The sequence below is a fragment of the Medicago truncatula genome, chromosome 4 (assembly GCF_003473485.1).
Source record: "Medicago truncatula cultivar Jemalong A17 chromosome 4, MtrunA17r5.0-ANR, whole genome shotgun sequence".
NCBI classification, from domain to species: Eukaryota; Viridiplantae; Streptophyta; class Magnoliopsida; order Fabales; family Fabaceae; genus Medicago; species Medicago truncatula.
Window position 1 is genome coordinate 61606812 of NC_053045.1, and position 11089 is coordinate 61617900.

Here is an 11089-nt window from a genome sequence, read left to right on the forward strand (position 1 = left end):
TATACTATATGTGAACAACAATTTTCCAAAAACTAATCCATATACCTTTTCGAAACTGTTATCGTGGTTGACCACTTGGCTCCATACACCCCTTTTGTAGAAGGTCAAAAACATGACGAAGAAGTGACGCTAGTGTGATTATGAATCAATTGAGACTTTTATATGTGGTTTTCCTGGGCATATATACAGTGGTTGTCCCTATCTCAACAACTAAAGATGTAACCATGTATGTAAGAAGATTAAGTTGGAATATTATGGTAGTACTTCATTCACCTACATGCACCTACAAATTTAAAATAGGGAAATGATTTCGCGTACTGAATTGAAATGATTCCGTAAGACACGTTAATAAAGATACGACAGAAACAATTTCCCTTCAAAGTTGGTCGAACAAAATTGTTGACTGTGGCTACGGTACGAGACCATCATAGGTCTCTGTGCAAGACCTCTTAATTTTATTTATTTTTTGGCAAGTTGTTTAGGTACTATTGGATTTACTTTTACAAGCAAAAGGGCATGGATGAATCTAAAAGGTCCCCACAAATTGACATGTTAAAATTTATATTGTTGAAGAACATTATGGAATTTATAGTTTCATTTAACAAGGGTGATTTAGTCAATGAACAAAAATACTACTGTTGAAAAACATAGTAGAATTATGGTCTTTGAATGTCGCGGAAAGCCTTTGAAATTATACCGTATATAATGAAAAAAATTATAAGATTGGATTTTAAAATCGTTATCAATAATTGTCCTTATGTTTGCCAGCGAAAAGATGAACACTTACGTGTCCGTCTTTTTGCTCTTTTTATTGCACTAACACATGTAAATTATGAAGGGTATTTTATATGAAATTTTGATTTTGACTAAAATTATAAGTACAAATATTTGTGACTTTCAAATCGTAAAAATCCAAAAAATCGTGCTTATATTTTTCAATAACAACAATAATTTAACAAATATGTAAATCTCTACCTTTTTTAATAAAACAAATAATATAATATTAATATAGAAAAATTTGGTTAAAGGTATAATTGAAATTATAAAGAATTCAGTCCAAAATTTGCATCCTCTTCATATATAATCAATACTATATTTAAAAAAAAAAAGCATGTTTTGACTCTTTTAGGCTGACTTTTTCTCTTCCCAAAATTACCCTCAACTTTCAATACAAATAACACATATAACAAATAGATAAGAGTAAATTCAAATATTAAAATATAAGTGTAACAAACACGATATGAGTATATATATGTCCAATTTCTTTTTTCCTTTATCCTTTAGAAAGTGTAACAAACTAGATTAGTATATCTATACTTACTTATTCATTATTTCAATTATACCCATAAACAAATTTTTCCATAATAAAGAATGTTGCTGGTGTCATTAAAAGAAAAAGAATTTAGATTATATATTTTTGTTATATTGTTGGTGTCAATCTGTAAAATAATTTCTTTAGAAATCAAGTCAACATGGAATGACATTCCTACTACGACGATCGAAACAGACTCAACCAACTAAAAATATCAAATATAATTAAACTGAAATATTCTTAACAAATATTATAATCAAACTTATGTAACCCACTTGAGATGACATGGTACTGTTGACTTAAAACTTTGAAATGTGTTTCTCTAAAGATCTTGTTCAATTATTTCATATATCAATTTTGATGGTTTATTTTAAATTTTTTAAAATAAATAAATAATCAAACACGTCGTCTAACACATAAGCTTTCCACCTAGTGTTCTACTTAACTTCAACTACCTAAATTGACCTTATAATTAAATATGTGAATAGATAGTTTATATAGTTATTATAATACTTATCACCCACTGCTGTTTCGTGAATTAATAATATAACGATAATTTTTATGTAACAAAGAGCTATTTTTCGACTTTTATATTTTAGAAAATATTATTTAAAAAAAAAACACCATTTCATTGTTTATAAGAATCATACTAACTTTTTTTACATTTTATCGAAAAAATAATCAATATTCACTATTATGAGTAGTAAAAAATTTAGAAAATTGAATTTTGCTTCAACAATACTTTTAATAAATAAAATATAGTTATAATAATTGTAAATAATAGAAAATATATTTTTTCTAAAAAAACAATTTATTAAACAATTAATTTAAATATAGGTGCACCGGTACACTTAAATTTTTCGAGTGTATCATAGAAATTGCCTTATAATAAAGTTATAAACACACTTCTTTCCTTGCCTACGGTAATTAGTTATGTGCTAGAGTATTATGATATACTTCCGTTTAAATTCCCCGAGATTAATTATCGAGTTAGTGTTCAACACAATATGAAATTGAATTCAAGTGGAAAAAACTCAATTTACAAATTACAATTGTATAAAACGTACTAAATAAATTGATCCTTATTGGATGCGATATAAGTCAGCTTCAGTAAGAAGTCAACAATCAACAATGCAAACACACATACTTTAAGATTGATTCATGCAATTATATAAAGGTATAAACCAAGATAGATTGCTCAAACTTACACCATCAATATAAGTCATTGATATATTATTAATTTATTCTAACGGATTGGATGATAAAAAAGCTATTACAATATGTTATTTTAGTGGTATAAGTTGTAGCATTCTATTTAGTAGTGTAAACTAAATGCACCATAAACCAATATTGGATTTGTTACCGTGCAATGCATGATTGAAAAGTCTTACAAGTGCAACATCGGTCCACCTCAAACATCCACTAAAATCTGTGAGTCAATCTACTTAGATCCTACCCCGTTCAAAAAATCTTAGACCCCACCAGTCGACGAGAATTATATAAACTAATTGAGTTATTCTCTAAAAGAAAATTGAAATCGAAATCCGAAAGGATGTTCTTCCACCTTGTCTTGCAGTGAAAAAATATATAACTAATGGCGTGTGACTTGAAGTAATTTTTTTTTGAGGATTGAAGTTAAAAAATATTGTAGTGAATAATTATGTCTCAAATCAAATGGCTGTCCCTGTCTCAACAAATAATGGAGTAGTGAGGAAATAGTGGTGTAGAAAGTAATTAGAACGTGGACAAAACACATTTGCAAATGACATCCATATGATATGGCTGTCCCTGTCTCAACAACTATTGATGTTACCATAACCAAACTACCACTATTCACATTTCACACATACAAATATATATAAACACCAAATTAGCTCCATCAGATCAACCAAACCTTAGCTAAATCAAAATAAAACATTTTTTTTCCTCATTCTCCTAATATCAAAATGTCACCATCTCCATCTCCTCCACAACAAGAACAAAAACAAGAATTCATATTCCGTTCTAAACTTCCCGATATTGAAATTCCAACACACCTTCCATTACACTCTTACTGTTTCCAAAACCTCTCTCAATTCAACAACCGTCCATGTCTCATCAACGGCGACACCGGCGAAACCCTAACCTACTCCGACGTCCACCTCACCGTCCGCAAAATCGCAGCCGGTCTAAACACTCTTGGAATCCAACAAGGTGATGTCATCATGATCGTCCTCCGTAACTCTCCTCAATTTGCACTCACCTTCCTCGGTGCCTCCTTCCGCGGCGCGGTTATCACCACCGCAAATCCCTTCTACACCTCATCGGAGCTCGCTAAACAAGCCACCGCAACAAAATCTAAACTCATCATAACACAATCCGTATATCTCAATAAAATCAACGATTTCGCAAAACTCATCGACATCAAAATCGTGTGCATTGATTCATCACCGGAGGAAGATGAAAATGTTGTGGATTTTTCTGTTTTAACAAATGCTGATGAAAACGAATTACCAGAAGTAAAAATAAACCCAAACGATGTAGTTGCGTTACCGTTTTCTTCAGGAACTTCTGGTTTACCAAAAGGTGTTATGTTAACACATGAAAATTTAGTTACAACAATATCACAGTTAGTTGACGGTGAAAATCCACACCAATACACTAACTACGAAGATGTCTTACTTTGTGTGTTACCTATGTTTCATATCTATGCACTAAATTCGATTTTACTATGTGGTATTCGTTCTGGTGCTGCTGTTTTAATTGTTGAGAAATTTGAGATAACAAAGGTTTTGGAACTTATTGAGAAGTATAAGGTGACGGTAGCGTCATTTGTGCCACCTATTGTTTTAGCATTGGTAAAAAGTGGAGAATCTATGAGATACGATTTGTCATCTATTAGAGTGATGATAACTGGTGCTGCTCCCATGGGAATGGAACTTGAACAAGCTGTTAAAGATAGGTTGCCACGAACTGTACTTGGACAGGTTTGGTGCCATATTTATGATTCATTTATATATAATCACATTTTCATAAATTTATGATTCATTTATATTAACATTTTCATTAATATTATTATTATTTGGATAAAATATAGAAGGTATCTTTTCATTCGTGTGATAATAATTTTAGTAGAGTAACGTAACGTCGCTATTGCAGTACAGCTATGGTAAGGATAACAAGATTTATGTAATAATACATATCACCACCACCAAAATAAAAAATATAATAATAAACAAATATATTTTTCTTTGGTGGTGACATAAAAAAATATAAGAATTTTTTATACATATAATTTAAGAACTTGAGTTTTAAATTTTTTTTTTTTTTGAGAAGAAGATTTAAATTTGTTATTAATTGGTTTATAAAAAATGACTGGATGTATGTATACAACTTTTTAACCTAAAAAGTGCATACAAATTAAATAATATTTTTTAATATATTAGAATTATGAACATACGCTCTAAATGCACAAGTTAACGCGATCTTTTTTTATTTTAAGTTTACACAAATGATTAGCGATGGTTACTTGGTTCCCCATTTCACAATTTATTAGCGTACAAAAGTTTTAGATATTCTTTAAGAAGTTATTTTTATTTTTTTTAAAGTAAACAAACTTAATTATGATAATTTTACTTTTAGAACCACTTTTTATTATGATTTACAAATAGTTAATATAATCTAGACAATGGTGCAATTACACTCTCTTTGGTTATTCCTTCAAAAAGATATTATTACAAATAATATAAATGGGGCAAAAGTAATAGAGTAGCTGGTGAACAAAAATAATTAATGTAATAGAAGATAAAGAAATACGAGCATCCACGGTGGAGACCCTTAACTTCGAGTTCTTAAACGGGTCTTACATGGACATATCAATTTTTAATAATATTTTAATAATAGTATTTAATAAGTACTCAATTGAGATCATTTAACAAAAAGTCTAATAGGATCCCACAAATATTATTTAATAGCCATAAAAATTATTATTTTAATAAAAGGTTATGTGGGCCCATATAAGAATGGGGTCTTAAGTTAAACCTTGAATCTTTTAAAACCCCTAAGTTTTTTTTCCACAATGAGAGCACCTATTAGGTACCAGGTCTTAAATGGTGAAAATCTCACCATTGTGGATGCTCAAAAATAACTCGTGGGTTTAATTTGATACATGATGCTACAGGGATATGGAATGACAGAGGCAGGACCACTTTCAATTAGCTTGGCATTTGCAAAGGAACCATTCAAGACAAAGCCTGGCGCATGTGGCACAGTTGTAAGAAACGCTGAGATGAAAATAGTGGACACAGAAACTGGTGCTTCCCTTCCAAGAAACAAAGCTGGTGAAATTTGTATTAGAGGCACCAAGGTTATGAAAGGTATTCATTCCCATTCCTATATCCTCCTCTCATTGTACTCTACTTTTATAAAATATATGAAAGGGTATTCATTTGTATATATATTTTTATAATAATTTAACAAGGTCATGCTAAGGGCATTTGTCTAAAAGTTGAAACTAGGTCAAAACTTAAAAGTAGCGTTTTTTTTTTTTTTTTAAAAAATAAATTAAAAGCAACAACTTAAACATTCAAAAAAATTGAATATACATGCACCAAGCATGAAAAAGTAGATGATTTGGTTGAGGGGTCATGTTTGAGATTGGTGGATAAAAAAGTTGATGATTTGGTGTTTTATTGCAAGGCAATCACTACAAATATTTTAAATATTTTGATCGATGATATCGTGGATTGGTGGTGGGGACAGTAAAAGTTGCACTTAAGGCTCTTTGCTATTTCGACTTAAAAAAAAAAAAAGATTTTAAGTTATAAGAATCTAGAGATTTTTAAAAAAATCTAAAACTATTTTTGTTTGCATACTATCCAAAAAAATCCATTTAAAAAAAAAGTTTTAATTTGTACATGTGTTACTTCATTATTGTTGAAAAAAAAAATTAGATTTTGAGAAAAGCTAATCCTAATAGCTTTTCATTTTAGGATCAAATAGATTTTTTTAATAAAATGATTTTTTTAAAAATCCTTAACAAACACTTAAAAATGAAAAAAGAGATTTTTTAAGGAAAAAAATAGATATTTTTGGCAAAAAAGCTTAAACAAATGGAGCCAATGTTTCATGAAAACCCTTTTTTCCGTGCACACATTGTACCACACCATGTGAGAGACATAAAATGTGATTTTTTTTGTGTGTGTATGAAACCACATGGATACATGTCAATTCTACACCTACATCAAATTGTGACATGTGTCAACGTGATAACGGTATTATCACTTCTCCACATATTTATGCTCCAACCGAAAGCAGATTAACACACGCACCTCGTTTACAATGATTGGGCCAATTGTTCACGAGCATATAGTATATATGGTATAACTAAAAAATAAACATAGTATAAAGTAGAACAGAATGTTTGTAAAGAAGAAAAACAGAATGAAACATTCCTGTAAAAAAAAAAAAAAACAGAATGAAACTTATAATTAGATAAAGATATTTTTGTAAAGAAATTGTTAATGCATGTGAAAATTTAAAAGTAGTCTTATACCGGGAACAAAGAAGTATGAAGTTTGAAAGGTGGGTTTTATAATTAGGAATTGGAGGGAACAATTTATAATAGGAATTGGAAGGAACAATTTATTAGACATTCAAATAAATAGATTTAATTATTCTGATTAGAGAAATTATAAATTCTTCCGATTTAATAATTATATTTTCGTCTGCGTAAGTCTTACCTCATTATTCACCTTAAGAGGTTAATTTATAGTCACTATGCTACTTGATTTTTTTCTTTCTTTTCAAATTGCCATTGTTCTATTTATTTGAAAATATATTCATTTCTCCTTATTTTTCAACGTATTATTAAGATATGTTAAAGATAATTGACTTTCAAAACTAAGAAAAAGAAAAAACGGGCCTTAGGTGACCCAACCACCAACTATACTAATCCTAATTTTTTTTCGTCATTTTATTAAGTATTGTTATGTTATGCCTAATTTTCACCTATGCATCATCAAAACACAAAATCGTTTTTCTATATTTTAATAATGCAAAATGCTTTCTTTGCTAAAAAAAAAATGCAGAATGCTTTCTCGCACATTTTTTTTGACGAAATGTTTTCTATCACTTGCTATTAGCCTCTTAAAATAAAAAAAAAATCATGCAAATGGTTTCAGCTAAAGTGGACAAGTGCTTACAATTGTCGTGTGCATTAATTTAGGTCACTTTCTCATTTTAAAGCAATAATCTAATCTAACTTCTAAAATAGCAGCAGGGGGCAAGAAGATACATTCATGCAGTTACGGGATCCATGACAATTAGTTTGAAATCAACTTGTCTATAAAATAAACATATTTTGATTTTTTGTTTTTTAAATATTAAAATTTTCGAGATAAAGATCTAACCCATCTAATCTTGCATGATCACAAATCCTTTGACCATGGAAATGTGTATAATCAGTGATATAGGAAATCTGAGTTGAGTTCCGAGGACTTGTTTCTCTGCCTTCGATAACTTATTTTGATTTGAATAAAATTGGCTATAGGTTGAACTGTTGTATATAGTATTTTAAGGTTTAGGATTGATTTATAATTTTTGTTAAAATAAAGGTTTGATTATATTGTCTAGAAGTCCTAGCTCAACTGGCAAATGCCGAAATTGCAAGGTCGGACGTCATGACCCGGGTTCGAATCCGGGACCTCACAGTTGTGTGTGAGTTTATTTTCAGTGGATTACCACTTCATCTAAGACAAAAAAAAAAAAAAGGTTTGATTATATTTAGATATTGTATAAAAAGGTGTCTGCACCTTGTCAAATAAAAAAAGAAGAAAAGGTGTGTGCACCATAGGTTCTTATTTAGATAAAAAAAAAAAAAAAAAAGTCCACATCCTCACCTAACTCACTTCACTAATTCAAGTGGACAAAGTCCACATGAGTGTTTTCATAAAAAAAAACAAGTCCACATCCTCACCTAACCATATGAGTGTTTTCATAAAAAAAAAAAAAAAGAATTTGTGAGTGTTAACTTTAAGACAATTTATTTATAAGAATAATTTAATATGATATGTTTTCATTTTAATACACTCTTCAGAAACTATTTTTCATTTTTTCCCCTAGAGACTTACTATGCTAGACATGGTTTGTGACTGTGATCAGGATACCTAAATGACCCTGAGGCGACAAAGAGAACTATAGACAAAGAAGGATGGCTACACACAGGTGACATTGGTTTAATTGACGACGACGACGAACTCTTCATTGTTGATCGATTAAAGGAATTGATTAAATACAAAGGATACCAAGTAGCTCCTGCTGAGCTCGAAGCATTGTTGATTGCTCATCCAAACATTTCTGATGCTGCTGTCGTACCGTAAGTAACCAGACTAGAGATTAAAAAAAATATGAAATCCATTTGTAACGAGGGAATGAAGATTTTATTTTTTCCGTCACTAACTTTGGTTGCTAATTATATGTTTTTTCTCTATATTTGTAGTTTATTTAAGTGTGATTTTTTGAATGACTAATTATAATGATAATGGTGGTATTGGTTTTAGATTGAAAGATGAAGCTGCTGGAGAAGTTCCAGTTGCTTTTGTTGTAAGATCAAATGGTTCAAAGATCAGCGAGGATGAAATCAAGCAATACATATCGCAACAGGTTCTCTTTAATCTTTACCAAATTAGTAGATTAATTTTCTTGTTATGGGAGTGTCAAGATGAGTTTAAGGATTATAGTTTAATATTGCTATGCAAAGGTGTGCAGTCAAAAATAATTTTCTTACTATTAGTGTATTGCATATTATATTATTACTTTACATATGTTTGTTGCAAAAATAGGAAATGTAAGAGAATTATGAACTAAGGTGGTTTTAATCTGCTGCAGGTTGTATTTTACAAGAGAATAAACAGAGTTTACTTCACAGAAACAATTCCTAAAGCCGCCTCAGGAAAAATTCTGCGAAAGGAATTAACTGCGAGACTTAACGAAGGTCTAGTAGTTGCCACAAATTAAGTCCGTGTGTGACAAAGATGAATACAATTACACCAACTTCATATGAAAATGCAATTGTATGCATGGAGACAAAATATATTCCCAAAACAATAGAAGTACTATTGTGTGTGTTATGTGCAATATCTGTTTCTGTGGGTGCAAATTCTTTCTCTGCAATGTGTATTTTATGTGCATATTGGATCAACCCATGCGGTTTCTTTAATTATGTGATTAAAAATGATTTGTAGGGATAATCCTGTGACTCAATAGGCCTATTCCTCTCCCTGCTTGTTAGGGGATTCACTAATTGGTAATTGGCAGAACATGTAATGCTAATCTTTTTGTCAGCTCTTTGTGAGTACTATTAATTGCATGTTTGGGCATTTCAGGTTTAAAGTTGGCAAAGTAAGTTTAGAGTAAAAGTATTTTTCTATAGGAAAATGGACTTCGATTTTATGGTTGATGCACTCCTTAAATCTGTTAGTCACATCGGTTTTAGCTTCAAACATGGGTTTACTTGGAGGCAATGTCCCTATACAAAAAATGACATGAAAACTTGAAAAATGTCGATATAATTTTACGAAGTTTGTTTAGTTCGATCCTATAAGCTTGAAACATACATGTTAAATCATCTGTATGAAAGCTTTTCAAACACTTAAGATTACCTCTACGACAGAAGAGTGCACATATGAAATGAATGGCTGGATTTGCTAATTTCCGTCGTTTTTTCTGTTCTTCCTCTCTGTCTGAAGATTCGATGACTGGCAAGGCTTCCTTTCAACTTTCTTTTTAACAGGTTTCTTAGAAAGGTCAATCCGAATAACAATTGTCAAAACGCAAGTTAAGGAAACAAAGATCAAGTTTAAAAGGCACATCATAGGATAAACAAGAAATAAGAATGGTGTTGTTTAAGAGTACAAAACCATTCGAAATGTTGCATAAAGGAAGACATCGAATCAGAAAGGGTCACGAACTTTGTCAAGCGTGCAAGTTTACCATGATAAGGAGTTCCAATAGGTAGAGAGATATTGATATCTTGAAAACTTGAAACATAAATAGCATTCAACCATAATTGTAGAAGTCAAAGAAGGCAACCTGCATTTGAAAGGTAATCTTGACTCTTTGAAAGAGTGTCATATAAGTCAGTGCAAAATTCATAAAGCCAAGTCAAAATGTTTACTTAATATAATATCCTTTCCCTCACGAAGAAATCAGGCTAAGGAAAGGAATGCAATGTACTCGTTATCTGAACCATCTTTTTGCTTTGATTGATTGTTTTGGATGAATTGAATATACCTTGAAGAAGTTAAGTTTGCTTTGAGGGATTGACATTATCAAGCATAGACCTAAAAGCATCGTGAGTTATCTCAAAAAATCTAGGGTTGATAGGGCCTTTGAAATCCAAAAAAGAAAATGAATGATGATTGGCGAATAAAGACTCAACATGTTTTAGATGGTTGGAAGGAAAAAAAGTTCCTAAAAAAGCATAATTTTGGTCCTTCAAAATGAAATGAATAATTAACTAGGCTCTAATGGAATTTTTAGTATTAATGTGGTTAAGATAGTATATAGTGCCCGTTTTGATCCCTTTTGAACAACATCGCCACTATTCAGCGAGATTGTGATTTTTGACATGGTCTGAAAATATTTTTCCATCGTGGTCTCTTTTGCAATTTCTAATGTTCAATTTTTTTGGTCTTGCAATTTCTAATGTTCAATTTTTTTGGTCTTGCAATTTCTAATGTTCAATTTTTTTTGTCATTGCTCCTTATTTGGTTGTTCTCTCATCTTCTCGTGGTTGGT

At 30.6% G+C, this 11089-nt stretch overlaps 1 protein-coding gene and 1 long non-coding RNA gene across 3 annotated transcripts; both read left to right on the forward strand.

Moving 5' to 3' along the window:
• The first annotated feature begins 3176 nt into the window (after positions 1–3176).
• Positions 3177–9682, forward strand: LOC25494254 (4-coumarate--CoA ligase). 2 transcript variants are annotated; one of them, XM_039833405.1, is made up of 5 exons: positions 3177–4278; positions 5472–5667; positions 8453–8666; positions 8851–8992; positions 9038–9172. In XM_039833405.1, the coding sequence occupies exons 1-5, from the start codon at positions 3259–3261 to the stop codon at positions 9155–9157; spliced, it is 1692 nt and encodes a 563-aa protein (XP_039689339.1). In that variant the 5' UTR covers positions 3177–3258; the 3' UTR covers positions 9158–9172. The 2 variants fall into 2 exon arrangements, with proteins under 2 accessions (XP_039689339.1, XP_013458528.2); XM_013603074.3 differs by lacking the exon at positions 9038–9172 and adding an exon at positions 9179–9682 and having other exon boundaries at positions 3259–4278; positions 8851–8953.
• Positions 5676–8304, forward strand: LOC112421105 (uncharacterized). The gene is made up of 2 exons (XR_003011085.2): positions 5676–7905; positions 8063–8304. It is a non-coding gene; the product is annotated as an uncharacterized lncRNA (long non-coding RNA).
• Positions 9683–11089: the final 1407 nt, after the last annotated feature.